This window comes from Nuphar pumila, chromosome 1 (assembly GCF_984573655.1).
Source record: "Nuphar pumila chromosome 1, dmNupPumi1.hap1.1, whole genome shotgun sequence".
Taxonomy (NCBI): Eukaryota; Viridiplantae; Streptophyta; class Magnoliopsida; order Nymphaeales; family Nymphaeaceae; genus Nuphar; species Nuphar pumila.
Window position 1 is genome coordinate 21288113 of NC_143249.1, and position 22569 is coordinate 21310681.

Genomic DNA, 22569 nt, shown 5'->3' on the forward strand with positions numbered 1-22569 from the left:
AGTTAAGAGAAGCGCCCCTATTTTTTTCCTCACTATCCTTCCTGGATTTTGTCACTCAGATGTAGGAATCTCCTCCTTTCCTCTTTGATTTCCTCTATCTTTCTCGAAAATCACCGTCTTCTCTTGGTTTTTCACGCTAGTTCGCCATTTTTAGGTGGAAAAGGAGAATTCTGGAGTTTTATGGTTTCTTCTTGTAGCTAGCGGGATCTTGAGCTTCAGTGAAGCTTTTACGCGGAAATCCGAGTTTATTGGTTTTCTATTAGCGGGATTTGTCAGTCAACCAGAAATCCGTTTAGCTGATCGGTTTTTTATGGATTTGAGCTTGTCCAGGTGAGTCTTCTTCGTATCTGATATATTTTGCGTGGAAATGCTTTCAATTTGCCTTACATTTGTGAACTTTATCTGTTTCGGTGGGTTTTTTGAGATCTGGCGTTCTTTTTCGAAATGCGTTACGTTTGTGATGCTTCGGTAGATTTTAGCTCGTTCTTGAAAGGTTTGCTTGCGGTTCGGTGAGGTCGTGAGGATTGGTGAAGTTTTTATCTTTGTAGGACTGTTGGAATTAGTGTTGGGAGGCCGTCGCCTTGGAGCTTGTTGAAATTACGCTTACGATTGTAATTTTGATGTTTAACAATGTCTGATTTTGCTAGGTCGATTGCAGATCTCAGTTTAATGTACTTGAGCTAATTGAAACTGATTGTAGATTTAGCTCAATTTGCCTTCTACTTTTAGTTTAACTAATGTTTGATCTGCCACTAAAATTGTCATGGAATCGCAGTTTAGTGTTTTGCGTCAATTCTTTAGTCAATCAGACAACTAGAATATGAGAACTATTGTGTGAACAACTATTTTCATGATTTTTTTGTTCTTTTCTCTTAAATCTAACCATACTGATGTGATTTACATGCTTGAATTTATAAGAGCCCGATCTTGAATCATCTAATTTTGATGCATGAAAGTGATTTTTTTAAGGTTTTAAAATCAATGGCTCATAATCTTCATAAATATTCAAGCATTCAAAAATCATATTTTTTTATCCAAAATGCATGATCTAGTGGTTGATTCCTAGGAAATTCACCATGCCAAGCACATCCACATGGTTGGATTTACAAAAAAAGTGATGGAAATGCCCATATTTCTAGTTCTTCTGCCCACTTTCTCGTTCTGCCCCCTCAAAATTGCATGTTTTTAGTATTTTTTTCTCAATCTAACACTTCTAGAGGTTTTGTTTAGTGGGAACCGGCTTTTGGATTATCGGAATCTGACCTGTATACAAGCTTTTCTGGTAATCCAAAATCAATGGCTATGAAGGTATCAAATTTTTTTTGCTCATAAAAATATGTTTTTTCGTCAAAAAACATGATCCAAGAGTTGATTCCCACTAAATCTAGCATGCTAAACACATCTACACACACACACACACACACACACACACACACACACACACACACACACACATATATATATATATATATATATATATATATATATATATATATATATATATATATATATATATATGAAAACTGAACATATTAGGCCCCATTTCTCATTATGCCCCATAGTTTTGAAGTGTTTTATGATAAATCTGAACCATTAGATGTGTTTAGCATGTTCGATTTAGTAATAATCGACTCTTGAATCATGTTTTTCAATGAAAAACTGTGATTTTATTAGCCAGAAAAAACTGATGCCTTCATAGCCATTGATTTTGGATCACTGAAAAACCCTATATACACGTTAGATTCCGATAATCCAAAAGCCGGATCCCACTGAAAAAAACCTATAGATCATATTTATGGTGTTAGATGTGAGAAAAATTACAAAAATATATAATTTTTAAAGGGGCTAACCGGGCAGAACAACAAGAAAAGGGGCAGCACCAGCACATTATATATATATATATATATATATATATATATATAGAGAGAGAGAGAGAGAGAGAGAGAGAGAGAGAGAGAGATGAATATATTAGGCTCCATTTTCTGATTCTTCCCCATTTTGCCTCATAGTTTGAAGTGTTTTATGATAGATTTGAACCATTAGATGTGTTTAGCATGCTCAATTTAGTGGTAACGATTATTGGATCATCTTTTTTTGACAAAAAAATATATTTTTATGATCTGGGAAAAACTGATGCCTTCATAGCTATCGATTTTGGATTACCAGAAAAACCTATATACAGATCAAATTCCGGTGATCTAAAAGTCGGTTCTCATTAAACAAAACCTATAGATCACATCTATGGTGTTAAATGTGAAAAAATACTAAAAAACTGCGATTTTGAAGGGGCAGAATGGGGCAAAACCAGCTGAAAAACCTATATATATATATGTTGCTAGCACGTTCGGAAAACTGATTATGGTAGACGGATCTTCTAACGCATGATGGTGGCTAGAGTTTGCATAGATGTCGATCTGGCAGCAGATCTGAGGGTTCGTAATGGTGACTGACCTCGAAGAAAGCGCTAGCGCTGCTTATCTGTTATGGTGCATATATAATGTTACAATGGTGGTACACACTTGATTTACATGGATTTAAGATCCAAATGCAAAATCTATCTATTGGATCATGTTCAACATATTCTATTTAATATTTTCATGTGTTAAAGTTGACTGAAATATGATGTTATGCACTATTTTTAAACCATCCTTATTTTTATGAATTGTGAGTCATTGATTTTCAGTCTCAAAAATCTGATATTATGGTGGATTAGATATGATAAAACCTTCTATCATAGTAAATAAATCATGCTAAACACATCTGTATGGTTGTATCTACCATTTGGTGGCTATATATATATATGTCAAACATCTTTTCAATATTTTGAAATTATTACAATTTCAATGTGTTATTTTCATTCTCAATTTTTTTTCGGAGACCAGTGCATAGTTTGAAAAAATGGATTATTGAAAATATCATGTTTACTATATTTCTTGCGCCTAATTAATTAATAAAATATCATTTTTTGCAAATTTTCGTATTAACAATATGTTTTATATGCTTATATATAATATTTTCATATACTGATATTTTTTTGAGGTTTTCTTGAGAAGAGCTAGATTTTTAAAAATATTATGAGATTTTCCCAATATATAGTGGTTACGTTTTGTTAAATCTGAACCATCCATTTTTTAAATTTGAACCCTATTTAGATTGTATTTTAATATTTAAATATATTGATCCAAAACATATTTAATAATAAGTAAACAACAATAAATCCATATAGGCCCCAATGGGGGTTAATGCAGTGGAGTGGGGCCTTGGCCCTTAGACTGGCGGTCAAGGTTCAATTCCCATGAGCATCTCCTCTATGTGCAAGCCAATACTTAGCATAGGCTCGATGGGCAAGGATCCTAGCATTGAAGTTCTAGGCTGCTGAAACAACTACTGCAGGTTTGGCCGGCTGAGGCAGCGCAACCAGATCTTCGTACTAGGTGTAGTTTCTTCAAGGTTATAAATCAACAAAAAACATCCATACATTTTGTCAGATTTACTTAAATATGCCCTGGTAGTGAGATGAAACTCATTGATACCAAATCTGTGGTGTGCGTATCTGCACCAAAAACTTAATGTGTGTGTATGTGAGGCGTGTGTGCACACTTGTGCGTGCATGTATATAGTGGTGTCAACGGGTTGGGTTTGTGAAAGTATCTTCAAGAAGATACAATAATCAAGACCCAATGTTCTTGATGAAAGACAAGTGCACACATGCACAATAAGAACACTTAGAACACTTGTGCACAAAGGCACAATCCAATCAATCTCACAAATGCACTTAAAGAATGAATAGAAAGCTTTATTGAACACTTGGGCTTTGACCCATATCCATGAACTAAATACAAGGGGAGGACCCCCATTTATATAGAGGTGGAGACCTTGGAGGGGCTCCACTTCTAGTCGCTGGAGCCCTTGTGACCGTTGGAGGGGCCCAACGACTAGATGTTGGCCACCCCAAGGTACACACTAACCTAGATTTTAAAAAGAAAAAGAATAAATAAAAGGAAAAATAAAAGTAAAGAATAAAAAGAAATTACAACATATCCAAAAATGGATATTTACAAAAAGACTAAACTACCCCTTTGATTATTACAAGAAATATATATATATATATATATATATATATATATATATATATATACACACACACACACACACACACGTAGGTAGATATATGCACATATATATGAAATATATATGTGCATGTATCTTCCTATATATATATATTATATACAATTATATTGAATTGGTATTATAATTTAACACCCTCTCTCAAACTTAGGGCATGATGATCGGAAGTTTGCCAAGAAGGAAGTTGAACCGCGGAAGACACACTGCTTTAGTGAAGAAATCTGCCAATTGATATTCTGAAGTTACATATGGAAGATCTATGACTTCTTTCAGATAGGCTTCTCGAACATAGCGACAATCCATCTCAATGTGTTTAGTCTGTTCATGAAACGTATGATTTTTGGCAATATAGATTTCACTCTTATTATCACAGCATAGCATGGTTGACCCTTCTACATTAATCCCCATGTCTTCTAATAGCTGATGAATCCATGCAATTTCCATGGTAGTAGTTGCCATGGCTTGATATTTAGCTTCAATTGAGGAAAGAAACACTTTTTGTTGCTTCTTACATCTCCATGAAATTAGCGAGTCTTCTAAAAACACACAAAAACCAGTAGTGAAGTGACGGTTATTTGGGTCACTTCCCCAATCAGAGTCAGTATAAGCAATTAGTTTTAATTCAGAAGAAGAAGATAAGAATACTCCCTTATTTAGTATACCCTTTATGTATCTTATGATCTGCAAGATGACACTCATGTGAACCGATGTTGGTGCTTGTTGGAACTGACTTGCAGTATGAATTGCATAAGAAATATCTGGTCTAGTAATACTCAGATACATCAATGATCTCACAAGTTGCCTGTAGGGGGTGGGATCCGAAAGAGGGATGCCATCATCAATCTTCATTTTGGCTCCTACTATAGCAGGAGTTTCACAAACCTTATCATTCGTAATACCCGACCTGTCAATAATCTCAGAGGCAAGCTTAGTTTGAGATAAAAAATACCCTCTATGAGAGTATGTTACTTCAATACTCCAAAAATAAGTTAGAAACCCCAAATCAGACATCTCAAATCTATCCTTTAAAATTGATTTTATGCTTCTAACACCTTTAGTATCACTTTCGGTTATTAACATATCATCCATATACAAGATAAGAATAACAATCCCTGCATTGGTTTTTCTAACAAATAAAGCAGTGTTAGTGAAACAGGATAAAAAACCATTTTCTAACATTACCGAATTAAATCTATCATATCAAGCCTTGGGAGCTTCCTTTAAACCATAAAGTGTTTTTTGAAGATGAAGTACTTTTCTTTTGGGAGTCTCCATTCTTGGTGGAGCATCCATATATACCTCTTCATTTAAATCACCATTTAAGAAGGCGTTTTTAACATTCATTTGATAGATGTTCCATTTGTTAATTGAGACAACATTGACGAGGCATCGGATTGTGACCATGCGAGTTACATGAGCAAACATTTCTTCATAGTCAATCCCATATTCTTAACTATATCCCTTTGCAACTAACCGAGCTTTATATCTCTCAAGAGATCCATCGCTCTTAGTTTTCACCTTGAATACCCATCTACACCCTATTGTTTTCTTACCCTTAGGAAGATCTTGGAATTCTCAAGTTTTTGCCCTGTTGAGAGCAGAAAGTTCACATTTCATTGCTTTTAGCCATTCATCATTCTTTTTGGCTTCTTCGAAGTTTCTGGGTTCTACATAGGAGTGAATGACGCTAAGGCAGGTTCTATGTTTAGGTGTAAATGAGTCATATGAGATGAACCTAGAAGGAATCTTTCTACTTATCTCAATTCTCCGTAGGTTTTCATCCTTTGTTGAATGGGAGCTACTAGGTTCATTGTATTTTTTAATGGCACTTCTGAAATTGTTTCTATCTCTATGGGTTTAAGTTATAGGGTCTCTTGATGCCCCTTCATCACTATGTTGGAAGATAGGTGGATGGGAGGAAATCCTTTCTTCATCTTCTTCATTATTAGCATCAATAGGAGTGAGTTCATTATCACTATCATTATCTTGTGCTAACAACTCAAATAAAAATGAGTAGTCCATGTTTTCTTTATAAGGTTCACTTCTCTCAAAACCGTTAACATTTTTCAGAAAACTCACATTTCTAGAAACATATAACTTATCATTCTTGACATCGTAACACCGAAACCCTTTTTGGGTTTCCGAATATCCAAGAAAGACACATGCAATGGCTTTTGGTGAAAGCTTGTTGTTCTTGTCAGTAAGAACAAAGCATTTGCAACCGAAAATTCTCAACCGACTATAGTCGGGTTCTTTGGTATACAACATTTCAAAATGCGAGATATTGTTCAAATTTTTAGAAGATAGCCGATTTATCAGAAAGACAGACGTTAAGGCAGCTTTGGCCCAAAAACCTTTTGGAATGTTTTGAAAAATAAGTAGAGTTCGAGTTGTCTCTTTTATGTGTCTATGCTTTCTTTCGGCTAATCCATTTTGTTGAGGGGTCTTTGGACAAAATCTTTGGTGGAGAATACCATGACTTTCAAAATATTTTTTGAATTCACTCGAAAGATATTCTCCACCAGAGTCGGTTCTAAAAATCTTTAGGTTTCCATTAAATTGATTTTTAATCATCATATGATAGGTTTTAAAAGTAAAAAAAACTTCATATTTATGCTTAAGAAAAAACATCCAACAATATCTCGTGTAGTCGTCAACAAAAATGGCATAATATGCAAACCCCCCTTTTGATAAAACAGGTGCCGATCCCCATACATCTGAATGGACATTTTCAAAAGGTCTGGTTGCAAACATAGATCTTTGACAAAAAGGTAATTTTTTCATTTTCCTAAGAATACAATCATTACAAGTAAAATCACTTTTACATAGATTTTTAACAAAAGATAAATGAGAAATTTTTATAATATTTGGATGTCCAAGTCTCTTGTGCCATACATTAATATCCTTTTGTTGGACAACATTACAAAATAGGTTCTTTGAAATTTGAAGGGAATCGACATAGTATAGGTCGCCTTTCCTAGAGCCTTCCCCAATCAACCTCCCGGATTGGCGATCCTGTATCCAACATTTGTTAGAAGAAAATTTTATATCACACCCATGATCCGAGAGTTGAGAAACGAAAAACAAATTTAAGTTCAATTTGGGTATAAATCTAATTTTTGGAATAAAGAACCCTTGTTTTTCAAAATTTCCAATTCCTTTTACTTTAAGAGATGTTCCATCCGCGGTTGAAACAAAGGATGGGGAATTTTTTTTTGAGTATTCGGAAAAAGAACTAATATTTGGAGACATGAAATGAAGCGCCCGAATCTAAAAGCCACGAGGTCTTATCGGGAGGAAAAAAGGTTGACATAGCGGCTCCAGAAATAGCCCTCTTGAGAAGGGGTTGAAGTGCATCCACAATTTGTTGAAGTGAGAGAGCTCCATTGGAAGATGACGAGAACTCTTCCTTTTGAGGTTGGGATTGTAAAATTGTCTATGGAAAGACAATACGCATACAAGCATGAATACTTTATAAAAGAAGTGTTCACAAACACTCTCACAACACTTGAACACAATACGCAAAAAGCGTAAAAATAGTAAACATGCAATAATGCATGTATTGAATAAAAGAACAATTGCTTGAGACTCTCAAGCTTGAGAAATACAAGGGGGGAACACCCCTATTTATACAAATGCAAGAAAGTGCAAAGGGGGGGCTCCCAAAGGAGTCGTTGGGAGCCCCCAACGGTCACATTTGTGACCGTTGGGGGCCCCCAACGACTCTATTGGGGGACCCCCAATGCACATTTAAAAAATGTCAAAAATAAAAAGAAAAAAAAGAATTACAAAAAATAAAAAAGAAAGTTACAACATATTCCAAAAGGGAATATGCGCAAAACAGGAAATGACAAAAATACCCTTTCGGGTAAATATATATAAATATATATACTTATATATATAGAGATATATGTACATATAATATATTATATGTAAATATATCTCTATGTATATAAATATATATATTTATATTTACAATAATGATTTTTAGGAGATACATTTTAACACCCCCCCTCAAACTTACGGTGTGATAACTGCAAGTTTGTCAAGAAGGAAATGAAATCTGGGCGAACATAGAGCTTTTGTGAAGAAGTCGGCAAGTTGATACTCAGATGTCACATATGGTAGATCAATGACCTTCTTCAAGTATTCTTCTCGGACATAATGACAATCCATCTCTATATGCTTTGTTCGCTCGTGAAAGGTGTGGTTATTGGCAATGTAGATTGCACTTTTATTGTCACAACATAGCTTTGTTGGTTCTTTGACAACTACTCCCATATCTTCCAAAAGACGTCGAATCCATACAATTTCCATGGTGGTAGATGCCATGGCTCTATATTCGGCTTCAGTGGATGATAAGGAGACCTTATGTTGCTTTTTACATCGCCACGAGATCAAAGATTCTCCTAAGAAAATACAAAAGTCAGTGGTGGAGTGACGGTTACTAGGGTCACCTCCCCAATCTGAGTCAGTATAAGCAAGCAATTTTAATTCAGAGGAAGAAAATAGAAAAACTCCCTTGTTCATGGTTCCTTTCAAATATCTGATGATGCGAAGGACATCACTCATATGAACGGTTGTAGGAGCATGCTGAAACTGACTGGCGATGTGAATAGCATGCGACAAGTCGGGTCGAGTAATGCTAAGGTACATTAGAGAGCCTACCAACTGCCTGTAAGGAGTAGGATCTGTTAGGGGAACACCATCGTCAATCTTCATTTTTGATCCCACGACTTCAGGAGTTTCGCATACTTTGTCATCAGAAATTCCTGATCTGTCAATAATCTCACAAGCAAGCTTAGACTGAGATAGAAAACCACGTTGCGAATAGGCAACCTCAATACCAAGAAAATATGTCAGAAAACCCAAGTCTGACATCTCAAATTTTGAAGTCAAGACGGACTTAATACCCTTGACTCCTTGAACATCATCACCTGTAATTAGCATGTCATCAACATAGAGTAATAAAATCACAATTCCTGCATTAGATCTTCTAGTAAATAGAGCGGTGTCAGTATAACATGAGGAAAAACCATTTTCCAACATTATACTAGTAAATCTATCATACCAGGCCTTGGGGGCCTCTTTTAAACCATAAAGGGCTTTACGAAGACGAAGAACTTTATCTTTAGGAATCTTCATGCCTGGTGGAGCATCCATATATACTTCTTCGTTAAGATCACCATTTAAAAAAGCATTTTTCACATCCATTTGAAAGATGTTCCAATTTTTAATAGATGCAATAGTAATAAGACATCTAATTGTAACCATTCGGGCTACAGGGGCAAAAGTTTCCTCATAGTCAATCTCATACTCTTGCCCATACCCTTTAGCAACTAAACGAGCTTTATACCTTTCCAAGGATCCATCGCTTTTAGTTTTAACCTAAATCCATCAACAACCTATAGTTTTCTTTCCTATGGGTAGAGTTTGGAAATCCCAAGTTTCAGCCCGTTTAAGGGCATTAAGTTCATTTTGCATAGCTTCTTGCCATTCTATACATTTTTTGGCTTCTTCAAAATTCCTTGGTTCGAAATACGAGTGAATGGCACTAAGGCAAGCCCTATATCGGGGTGAGAAAGAATCAAAAGAAACAAAACGAGTTGGAGGTCTTATATTCCTTTCAGATCTCCGGTGGTCAACATTAGGAACAAGCTCACTATACTGATCAATAGCACTTCTAAAGGTGTCTTGGTTTCTACGAGAGTAGGTTATTGGATCATTTGAAAGTCTACTTTCTTGTTAATTGAGTGAGTTATGTTCACCAAGGTCACCATCATTTTCCTCATCGTGATTTGATGATATATTATCATCACTAGATATATCATCATTACTAGACAATAGATCAAATACGAAGGAATAATCAAAATTTTCTTGTTGGGAAACAATTTTTTCAAAACCACTTTCATTTTCCAAAAAAGTTACATTTCTAGAGACATATAACTTATCATCTCGAAGATCATAACAACAAAACCCTTTCTGAGTTTCGGAATATCCAAGAAAGGCGCAAGGGATAGCCTTGGGAGATAATTTATCATTCTTATCCGTAAGTATGAAACACTTACACCCAAAGACACGTAACCTATTATAATCCGGCTCAAGTTTATATAAAATCTCAAAAGGGGATATTTTTCCTAATATCTTAGATGGCAGGCGATTTATCAGATAAACAGAAGCAAGAGCTGCTTCTGCCCAAAAAATTTTAGGAATGTTTTGGGAAATAAGGAGGGTCCTAGTGGTTTCAATGATGTGCCTATGTTTTCTTTCGGCCAACCCATTCTGTTGAGGGGTTTCAGGGCAAGACCTTTGATGGATAATTCCATGATCCTCAAGATATACTTTAAATTGATTAGAGAGATATTCCCCTCCAGAATCACTCTTAAATATCTTTATATTACTGTTGAATTGATTCTTGATCATTGAATGAAAGGTTTTAAAACACGAAAAAACTTCATGTTTGAACTTAAGAAAATAGATCCATGAATATCTGGAAAAATCATCCACAAAAATGACATAATAAGAAAAGCCTCCTTTTGAAGTCACAGGTGCGGGTCCCCAAACATCCGAATGAACAATTTCGAAATTTTTAGAAGAGAACATGGTTATTTGCTCAAAAGGTAAACTTTGCATTTTTCCGAGAATACAATCATTACAAGAAAATGAACTTTTACATAGATCTTTTGCAAAATGCAAATAAGACAACTTGGTGATATTAGGGTGACCAAGTCTTTTGTGCCATACATTTATATCTTTGTTTTGGGCCACATTACAAAAAGATTTTGGAACTCGAAGAGATTCCATATAGTATAAGTCTCCTTTTCTAAAGCCTTCCCCAATCAATTTCCCGGACTGGTGATCCTGTATTAAACATTTATCACAAGAGAACTTAATATCGCAACCATGGTCCGAGAGTTGAGAAACAGAGAGAAGATTTAAATTAAGTTTAGGTATAAATCTAATTTTCGGAATAAAAAAATCTCGAGATTCGAAATTACCTATACCTTTAATTTCAAGAGATGTTCCATCCGCAGTGGAAACAAACGAGGGGGAAACATTTTTTGAGAAATCGGAAAGTGAAAACATGTTTGGGGACATATGAAAAGATGCATCGGAGTCCAAAAGCCAAGAGACTTTACATGAAAAAGATGAGGTAGACACGGCGGCACCGGAGGTAGCTCCCTTGAGTAGAGGTTGAAGGGCTTCCACTATTTGACTTAAAGAAAGTGACCCACTTGATGATGCCTCCTCCTTCGGTGGAACACCGGTGGTAGCCATTGCGAGAAGCTTTTTCCATTTGAGACATATGGGTTTGATATGTCCGGGTTCTTTACAAAAATGACAAATAGTTTTGCTATAGTTCCTTTTTCCTCTTGTCCCACCATTTTCACCTTGATTTTGTGGTTTAAAATGAGGGGGACGATAGGCTCTTACATTGTTCCCGGGTCCTGATACGGCATTGACTTCATTACTTTCTTCATGATTATAAGGAACCATAAGAACACTTGATCCTTGTTTACATAAACTCATACGAGTCTGCTCACCACTTAATTTGGTGAGTACATCTTCAAGAGAGGGAGGAGAAAAGGAGGATAGGAGAGAGGACCTTATTTGCTCAAATTCGGGCCTTAGCCCATTCAAAAAATTGAAGAACCGATCTTCTTCAAGTTGCTTGTGACGGAGTTCAATTGCTTCTCCACTCCATTTTGGTTCAAGCATGGCAAGCTCATCCCAAACGGAGGAAAGATCGGCAAAATATTCCCTAATAGTCATTTCACCTTGAGTAAGAGAGAGAGCCTTCTTTTGAAGATAATACTTATGAGATAGGTCCCTCGATGTATACATTTTTTCAAGATAATGCCAAGCTTCCGATGCCTTTTTGAATTTAATAATGTTGGCATTAATTTTGGTTTCAACGGATGAGCAGAACCAAGAAAGAATTTTGAAATTCTTCATTTCCCACTCATCGTGTTTCTTAGAATATTCTTCAAGAGCTTTAACTCTTTCTTCTTCTTCAAGAACCTTGATCTCACTTCCGTTTACCACGGTAATCTTGGGTTCCGGCTCCGAAATAGTGCCTTGCACATAACCCCATAGCCCTTTTCCTTTTATGTGAGCCTCCATATTTCCGGCCCAAATATGATAGTTGGACCCATTTAACTTGAAGCCAAGAGTAAAGTGAGACTCTTTTTCACCCATTATGAAGTAGAGAGAAAGGGAGAAAAGGCGTACCAACACAATATCCAAATGCTAACTTGCGCAAGATCCTTCTAAAATATTTGAGAAGAAAGATCCACCACTTCAATCTTCAAAAATCCGAAGGCACGCTTTTCGAGGCACTTGAAAAGAAGAGAATCCCACAATCCTCTATCACCAACCAAGCTTTGATACCATGTAAAATTGTCTATGAAAAGACAATACGCATACAAGCATGAATACTTTATAAAAGAAGTGTTCACAAACACTCTCACAACACTTGAACACAATACGCAAAAAGCGTAAAAATAGTAAACATGCAATAATGCATGTATTGAATAAAAGAACAATTGCTTGAGACTCTCAAGCTTGAGAAATACAAGGGGAGAACACCCCTATTTATACAAATGCAAGAAAGTGCAAAGGGGAGGATCCCAAAGGAGTCGTTGGGAGCCCCCAACGGTCACATTTGTGACCGTTGGGGGCCCCCAACGACTCTATTGGGGGACCCCCAATTCACATTTAAAAAATGTCAAAAATAAAAGAAAAAAAAGAATTACAAAAAATAAAAAAGAAAGTTACAACATATTCCAAAAGGGAATATGCGCAAAACAGGAAATGACAAAAATACCCTTTCGGGTAAATATATATAAATACATATATTTATATATAGAGAGATATATGTACATATAATATATTATATGTAAATATATCTCTATGTATATAAATATATATATTTATATTTACAATAATGATTTTTAGGAGATACATTTTAACAGGGATGTGATAGCCAAAGCTAGCAACTTCTTCCACTTTGGGCAAATCAGCTTGATGTGCCCCGGTTCCTTAGAAAAGTGGCATACGAGCTTGCTATAATCCCTCTTTCCACCATGACCACTTGAACTTTGGTTTTGATTCTTGAAGTGAGGAGGCTTGTAGGTCCTTAAGTTGCTCTCCGGTCTTGAGACGACATTAACACCTTCATTTTCTTCATTATTGGAAGGTGTTGCTAGAACACTTGGGTTATTCTTGCTTATACCTATACGAGTCTCTTCCCCACTTAGTTTAGTAATTACATCTTCAAGAGAGGGGGAAGTAAAAGCGAATAGAAGAGAAGACCGAATTTGTTTGAATGTAGGCCTAAGTCCGTTTAAAAAATTAAAAAAACGGCCTTTCTCTAATTGTTTATGCCTAAGCTCAATAGCCTCTCCGCTCCACTTGGGCTCAAGCATGAAAAGCTCATCCCAAATGGAAGACAACTCCGCAAAATACTCTCTAATAGTCATTTCGTTTTGTTGAAGGGTCAAGGCCCTTTTTTGAAGATAATATTTATGGGACAAATCCCTTGAAGTGTACATTTTTTCAAGGTATTTCTACGCTTGAGAAGCTTTCTGGGATTTTATAATGTTGGCATTAATTCATGTCTCAACGGATGAGAAAATTCATGAGAGGATTTTAAAGTTCCTCATCTCCTATTCTTCATGCTTTTTATTATAGTCTTCAAGCGCTTTGGTTCTTTCTTCTCCTTCAAGGATCTTTATTTCTCCTCTCTCCATCAAAGTGATTTTAGGCTTCGGTTCCGAAATTGAGCCTTGGACGTAACCCCAAAGCCCTTTTCCTTTAATATGAGCCTCCATGTTTCCGGCCCATACATGATAATTGGAGCCCTTAAGTTTGAAACCGAGAGAGAAATGAGAGTCATTTTCACCCATTAGAAAGGTGAAACAAGGAAAAAGTTACGTACCACAAGAGCTTTTTAGATTTTTTTTGATAGAAGAGGCTTCTAAAATATTGGTTGAATAAGATAATCCACGTCAATCGCCAAAAATTGAGGGCACATTTTTCAAGGCACCAAAAAAGTGAGAGTCCACTTGATCTTCTTTCTCCAACCTTGCTCTAATACCATGTGAAAGTATCTTCAACAAGATACAATAATCAAGACCCAATGTTCTTGTTGAAAGACAAGTGTATACATGCACAATAAGAACACTTAGAACACTTGTGCACAAAGGCACAATCCAATCAATCTCACAAATGCACTTAAAGAATGAATAAAAAACTTTATTGAACACTTGGGCTTTGACCCAAAGCCATGAGCTAAATACACGGGGAGGACCCCCATTTATATAGAAGTGGAGACCTTAGAGGAGCTCCACTTCTAGTCGTTGGAGGGGCCCAACGACTAGATGTTGGGCCTCCCAAGGTACACACTAACCTAGATTTTAAAAAGGAAAAGAATAAATAAAAGTAAAGAATAAAAAGAAATTACAACATATCCAAAAATGGATATGCGCAAAAAGACTAAACTACCCCTTCGACTATTACGAGAAATAAATATACACATTATATATATATATATATACACACACACACATATATGAAATATATATGTGCATGTATCTTCCTATATATATATATATAAAATATATATACAATTATATTGAATTGGTATTATAATTTAACAGGGTTTACCCGGACCTGATCTGTACCATATCCTAAAGGGTCCAGGTATGATGATAAATAAGAAGACCCGATTAAGACCCGGACACGAAGGTTTGATTAATACATGGATCCGAGTATAGTTTGTGAAATTTTATAGAAACCCAGGCCCACTGAGTTCTGATTAAGACCCATAATTTTTTATGTAAAAAATAATTAAAAAATAGTATTTTACAGGGTCTGGTTCATATTATTTTTATCGGATTCAGGTATGGTTTCTCTTATGATGGGTTTGATTGGACCGGAATCCAGACTCAATACTATACCCGAAAATCGATGCTAGGTCTAGTTTCACTTGAGTCAGAACCAAACCCGACCCGTTGACACCCCTACATGTATGCATGCAATTTTTTCTCTTGGAAGTGCTGCCCCTCAAAATCTTACAAAAATGTTATATTTGCTAGTAAAAGCTTTGTCTTGAATGGAAAAGGTCCTTCCCTTGTCCATTATTTTGTTCTATTTTTTCTCCACGTTTATGCTCAATGTTGTCATCAATATTTTAAAAGTATCGTGGTATTTTCATGGTTTTATCTGCTGTTGAAAAAAAAAACTGTTAATACAACGATATTTGCAAAATATCAGTGATATTATTAACATTGACATGAAGTGGACTTTGAGAATAATCCTCGTAGTTATTCAAACTCACTTAATTACTCCTCTCATCCTCATCCTTGAAAGGCGATGAAGATTTGTGAAACCTGTTAGAAAATCGTGTGGGCCTACATACGCTAAACCACACATCGTAAGTCTGTCTTAGGTTTAGGCCCGGTTCATGTGGTCTAATCCGGATGGGCCCTGTGGTATCTCAAATGGCATGAAACACTCAGTTCAGTTATTGTCTTGATTTGTTGTGTTGTGAATTTTGAATAATCCATTTTCATGGAAGCAGATCAGGTCATGCTGAAAATGAGCGTTTTTGCTCATGCTGACATCGTGGCCATCCGATTTGCATTTTAAAAAGCTCAAAAGTCAACAAAACCACGTGGCATTCATCCAAAATGCAAACGGACGGCCACGATGTCCGCATGAGCAAAAACGCTCATTTTCAACATGACCTGATCTGCTTCCCATTTTCATGCAATTGAGCATAGCATCATTTTTGTTTGCTCACGCTTTTCAGCACAAAGTTTATGGAAGCATTATTCTCCTTTTCTTCTTGTAGTTAATCCAGAGGCGATTTTGTGAATCTGCAACTCAGGAGTAAGTTATTGATGCCAAATGGCTTTTGGGAAGAACCCTCGTAATGATAGAAAATCATCATCATCACCTTATTGTTCGACAGTGCCATTGGTTGTTTTTGTGGCCCTATGTTTGGTTGGAGTTTGGATGATGACATCTCCATCCCTAATTCCAGTTCCAACAGTGAATGTATCTACGGATGTCAAAGCAGAGGTAGCAGAACAAGTTCAAGCTTCCTCACAAGCATTTGAAGATAATCCTGGTGTTCTACCTAAAGAGGCAATGCAGGGAGACAATGATATACCATCCCAAGAAAATCCAATTGATTCTGCCCGAGAAAAGGAGAGCCTGAAGGAGAAGGACGGCATGTCTGATGAAGACACAGTTAATGGTGGTACAGAAACAGATTCAGGTGGGCAGACGGATGGTCAAGATAAGAATCCAGAGCGAGATTCTGTTAATGGTGAACAACAACAATCTCAGGCATCTGATGAGTCAGTTTCAGAGGATGAAAGACCTGTGCAGTTGAAGAATAAGGTGGACCAACAAGGTGAAGAGAGAATATCAGATCAGAATGATGGGTCCGAGAAGCAACCTGATACCGACAATGGTGGTGATGGGACCAAGAAGCAACCTGATACCAACAATGGTGGTGATGGGACCAAGAAGCAACGTGATACCAACAATGGTGGTGATAGATCCAAGAAACAACCTGAAACCGACAATGGTGGTGATGTTTCCAAGAAGAAACCTGATACCGACAATGGTGGTGCAGCAGGGCAGAATCCAAAGGATAAAAAGCAGGCACCACCATCTGATAAAAAGGATAAAGATCAGGGTCCAAGCGAGTCCTTTCCAGATCCTGCACAAGCTGAAATCTTGAATGAGACCAACGCACAGACCGGGACATGGCAGACACAGGCTAAAGAGTCAAGGGAAGAGAAGGTAGCGCAAGAATCATCAAAGGATCTGACTGTGAATGAGGGATCTGATGGTAAAGGGGAAGCTCCTAGGTACACCTGGAACCTTTGTAACGTAACAGCTGGTCCTGACTACATTCCCTGTCTTGACAATGAACAAGCTATTAGACGTCTCAAAACAACGAAACACTATGAACATAGAGAAAGACACTGTCCTGAACTACCTCCCACCTGCCTTGTTCCTCTTCCTAAAGGGTACAGAAGGCCAATTGAGTGGCCCAAAAGCAGAGATAAGGTATGCCCTTGGAGGATTAGCTGCATTTGTTTACTCTTTTCCTACAGCATTGGATCTAATCCAAATGGTCATTATAGAGCAGCTCTAGTAGTGGTAATTAGTGACAAGTGAGCCATCTCATATTGGAATTTATATTGATCAAGATCTTTTTGTGTTCTGTATGCTTGTTGCAGATATGGTACTATAATGTTCCACACACCTTGCTTGCAGAAGTAAAGGGCCATCAGAACTGGGTTAAGGTTAGTGGGGAGCATCTCATCTTCCCCGGTGGTGGGACTCAATTCAAGAGAGGCGCTCAGCGTTATATTGACTTTATACAGGAGGTGATCTACACATAACATGACTAGATCATTACTTTTATCCATTTGGATTCATCTGATTTATCCTGCCTGAAGGAGATTGTTTACCCTTTGATTTATCCCGACTGATGGAAATTGATTATCCTTTTGTTTTCTCTGTGATTACCTACCTACAACTGAAGCCCTCTTATGTCTTCTTAGCATACTTTTAGAATATATTAATTCACTTTTCGAGTTTCTTGCTACTTTTATATTTTAAGGCCAACATAATATTGATTACCTGAATAATTAAAATTGTTTGTATCTTCATATCTGATTTGTGCTCCTAGTCTGACCTAAAACATATCTGATCCGCCTCTTCAACTGGAAAGGCCTCAAGCAAGTTACATACTGGTCATTGGTTCTTCATTAGACATCCAGCAGGTGCATGATTTACATATTGGTTCAAACTAACCTGAGCTACCCAACTAAACTTCCTTTCTTGGTTGCCTGGGCTTGGATTTGTGGGTTTTGCTTCAGCTGTTAACGAGTTTCAAGATTGGCCAGCAAGTCTCAAACTATCATGTGATTTTGTTTATTTTATGTTTTTTTATCACTTTCATATGAAGTTGGATGACTATGCATTCAATTGCTAGTTTGCTTACACAAATGAAAAAACTTATTTAATCTCTATTCCTACATCCTTAGTAAATAGAACTTGTAAAGTCACTGCATTGATAATTTTATCCCATTCATGGCTTTTATGTTATTACCCTTGTGCCAGAGGAGGCCTGTTAAGTGGAACTTGTTGGTGACATAGTATTCCCTGCAGATTGTGCCTAACATTGAATGGAGAAAAAGGAGTCGAGTGGTACTGGATGTTGGGTGCGGTGTTGCCAGTTTCGGTGGTTATCTTTTCGACAATGATGTGCTTACAATGTCATTTGCTCCAAAGGATGAGCATGAAGCTCAAGTGCAGTTTGCACTTGAGCGGGGAATCCCAGCAATATCAGCTGTTATGGGGACGCGAAGGCTGCCCTTTCCCAGCATGGTGTTTGATGTTGTCCACTGTGCACGTTGCAGGGTTCCCTGGCACGTTGAAGGTAGTCCCTTTTTCATCTATGTTGAATCTTCTTTTTCTTTTCTTTCTTTTCCTTGTCTTTAACATCAGTAGTACATCACCTGTGGGATGCTGAATACAATTCACCTGTATTTCCTATGTCCTGCCAAAATGGTAAAACCTGATTGCATGTGCCTTACAGGTGGTAAACTTCTGTTGGAGCTGAATCGAGTATTACGTCCAGGTGGTTATTTTGTATGGTCTGCTACCCCAGTTTATCAGCATAACAGTGATGAAGAAGATGCTGAGATATGGAAAGGTAGATTTTTCTTTTTACTTATTAAATTAATTATGCAAACATATTCCGAATACTGTCTCAAATTTCAAAGATTTGAGTCCTGAGCAACTCAGCTAAGCAATGTTTTATTTATACTTGATTGATTCACCTCTTCTAATGTTTTAGTGGATGAATTATGATGGTTTGGAAATCTAGGAACTTTCCCGGTTGCCTGAGCCTATTTGCTAGTTTTACCATAGCCAAATTTCTTGGGTCAGCTCTTTAGTTTATAATAGGAATTATTTCTATCATATATTATGCATGCCTAACATTTCTGGTTTTGGACAACTGAAACAGCCATGACAGAGCTTACAAAGAACATGTGCTGGGATCTTAAAAATATTAAGTTTGACAAGGTGAACGAAGTTGGTTTTGCAATTTATCAGAAGCCTGCTTCTAATGACTGCTATGAGAGCAGGCAGGAGAATAAACCTCCAATGTGCCAGGAATCAGATGATCCAAATGCAGCATGGTATGATACAGTTCTCTGCTTTTATTTATTACTTTAGTTCAATATTTAGGCTTTGACATTGATGTTGTGTGCACAGGTATGTGCCATTACAATCATGCATGCACAAGGTGCCCATGGTTTCATCAGAGCGAGGGGCACAATGGCCTGTACAATGGCCCCTTAGGTTGGAGAAACCGCCTTATTGGTTGTCTACTTCTCAGACCGGAGTTTATGGCAAGGCTGCACCTGAGGATTTCAAAGTAGATTATGAGCATTGGAAACGTGTTGTGACCAAATCGTACTTGAAAGGTTTGGGAATCAACTGGTCGACAGTGAGAAATGTCATGGACATGAGAGCTGTCTATGGAGGGTAGCTCTCTCTTTCTCTATTATATATATATATATATATTTATATATTCATAAATTATTCCCATGTGCATGTGCCTCCATGTGCGTGTGTTGTGTCTGCATCATATGGGATCCAACTCATGATAATCATGCAAAATTAAGTCTTGATCATGGCAGTGACATGCACATATATCCTCCCCAACATAAATTGTTGTGACACTGCCTACTAAACATCAAGTAAATGAATGGAAAAAAATGATTTTAACTGCCCTCTTAAAAAATAAGTGTGGATGCCATGAGAGGATTTTCATATGTTTGCTGCAGAGATGGCCACTACTCAACGATTGTTTTTTGTCCTAGAATTGCAGATATTGTCATTTTAAAATGTTCTGTTACACTAGCTGTTCGTTCTCTGTTATGTTTGGTGAACTTGATTTCTGTTAGAAAGGGATTTATGCTTCTTAACATCTAACATAACTGAATCTATGTAGTACCCAAAGAGTTGGCAGTTTAGGAAACGGTTTGGGTCCTATTGGTACAACCATCATAATCAATCAAGTGGAAACATGCTCTCATTCTCTGGATTGCACTATTGGATACTATGTAATTGTTTTAGGACAAGTTAATGTCCTTGAAATATTCCAATATATTAAAATAAAAATGCCATCTCTCAATGAGAATCATTTTTAATAATAAAGGCCATGCTTTAAAGCATTCAAGTACGAAACAGATTAAGAAAATCTCATCCCATTGAGAAGCATGTCAAGTACTAAATCAACTACTCGAATTGTATCCATGTGTTCAATTTGTTTTACAGGAAGGCAGATTGTGATATCTATAGCATGCCAAATGCTTTTGTTTGCTGGTTAGGATGTAGTAGGTTTTATTGTATGTATGACATGCATTTCTGTCAGCAATAACTTTCAGCATCCTTAAAGATTGTAATAATATCTTGCCAAAAAAATATTGTAATAATATGCAGAAAGCCTCACTATTCATATTTATATATGTAGCACATTGTTGTCCGGACTTAAGACTTCCAGTTTCAAAAGAGTTGTAATTATTCCTTGTCTTCATAATCTAACCATGATTTGGAAATCTTCTTGCAGACTTGCCGCTGCCTTGAAAGATCTGAATGTGTGGGTTATGAATGTTGTGCCAATCGATTCAGCAGACACGCTTCCCATAATTTATGAGCGAGGACTTTTTGGCATCTACCATGACTGGTGTGAATCCTTCAGTACCTACCCAAGAACCTACGACCTTCTCCATGCAGATCACCTTTTCTCCAAGCTCAAGAAGAAGTATGTGATTCATTCTTTCTTCCTCACACAAAGTCATCTGAAGCCACATTATTGAATGATTAATTTTGCTCCTTTGTCTGATGAGTTCGCTGTAGAAATGGTATGATTATGCAAGAATCTATGGTATTTCCTTCAGTACAAGTAGAAATTCTTAGAATGAAACCATTTTCACTACCACCGATTAATATAGTGAGCACTCAAGAGTAACCTGCTACATGAGGTATTGGAGTTAACTAGCCATAAGCATCTGAAAGATGGTTTTTGAAACTGATGGTCCACATTGAATGCTAGTTTAGCTTGGGAGCTTGGGTACTCTCAAAATTTACCAGCATTTCTGTGGCAGTGTTTGTTTGTGCTTGGTTTCGAATCTAGTATGAATCTTCAATCACAGTTGGCTTCTCCAAAGCTTCCTCCTCTTGTTATATGTCACGCTTACCGGATAACTTTCTAGCTATGTCACAGGGACTTGGCCAACTAGGTGCCGCACCTGTGTTGACGCTGGTGCGACACTTGGTGCGGTCAACACACCCAGGGTCATTTATGTCCAACTTTTGGACTTTATATATATATATATATATATATAATTTTTTATATTTTTGCCGCACCCCCGCACCCACACCCATATGACATAGCTTTCTAGTTATTCACTTATCCAGTGGCCTAATTGATGTTGCTCGAGATTTTTAAAACGGCCATTTGAAAATTGTTGGTGCAGGTGTGACATTTTTTCTGTGGTTGCCGAAGTTGACCGGATACTGAGGCCAGAGGGTAAGCTCATTCTCCGTGATGACATCGAAACCATCAACGCTATTCAGAGCATTGTCAAGTCATTGCAGTGGGAGGTTCGCCTGACTTACTTAAAGGATAAGGAGGGCCTTCTTTGTGTGCAGAAAACATTTTGGAGGCCAGAATTGACTTCAATGTAGAGTGTTTGCTCAGACTCGCTCAAAGGGGTTCGGGTTATTCTTTTATCGTTCCTTTGTTCTTTAAAAAATTTTGATATTTTGTTTCTTCCTTCACTATTTGTTGTAATATTCTGTCTATAAATTTTTTTTTAAGCTTATATCTTTTGTTGTTTAACCGAGGAAATTAGGGTTTTCACTGTAAAATTGGAGAATTTTCCAATGTTGAGCTTACTGGCCATGCATGTATTAGTTTGAAAACTTGATGGCTTCAAAAGGAACTCACATGTTTCTGTTTCTAGCCTATTAGAAATGAAAGGCAGTCTCTCTCTCTCTCTCTCTCTCTCTCTCCATTGTTTCCTTATTTGTTGGGATGTCCTTTAATACTATATTTTTGTTGGTGATGGAATAGTGGTCGCATGCCTGCAATGTGAGTACTTCAGGCATAAATCAGAGGGCCTTCGGTCCAGAACAGTGAAATGCAAATTTCAAGTAGGACATTCTATGGCAAAATGGTAGCTGCATTGGCATGGATCAAAGCCTCTTCTTTAGACATCACATGATTCGGAGATCTTTCATGCATCAACATACCAATTAAGGTTGTCAATGGGTCAGATCCGTAGTGACAAATCTAGTGAGATTTTCCAGATTTATGAAAATCTTGTGAGAAAT

The 22569-nt window shown here is 37.0% G+C and overlaps 1 protein-coding gene across 2 annotated transcripts; it reads left to right on the forward strand.

The window, feature by feature from the left end:
* The first annotated feature begins 200 nt into the window (after nt 1-200).
* LOC149848297 (putative methyltransferase PMT26) lies at nt 201-22361 on the forward strand. 2 transcript variants are annotated; one of them, XM_090011067.1, is made up of 10 exons: nt 201-330; nt 15986-17217; nt 17391-17540; nt 18328-18598; nt 18758-18874; nt 19190-19364; nt 19441-19713; nt 20801-20995; nt 21711-21948; nt 22310-22361. In XM_090011067.1, the coding sequence occupies exons 2-9, from the start codon at nt 16042-16044 to the stop codon at nt 21919-21921; spliced, it is 2568 nt and encodes an 855-aa protein (XP_089867193.1). In that variant the 5' UTR covers nt 201-330; nt 15986-16041; the 3' UTR covers nt 21922-21948; nt 22310-22361. The 2 variants fall into 2 exon arrangements, with proteins under 2 accessions (XP_089867193.1, XP_089867186.1); XM_090011060.1 differs by lacking the exon at nt 22310-22361 and having other exon boundaries at nt 21711-22196.
* Nucleotides 22362-22569: the final 208 nt, after the last annotated feature.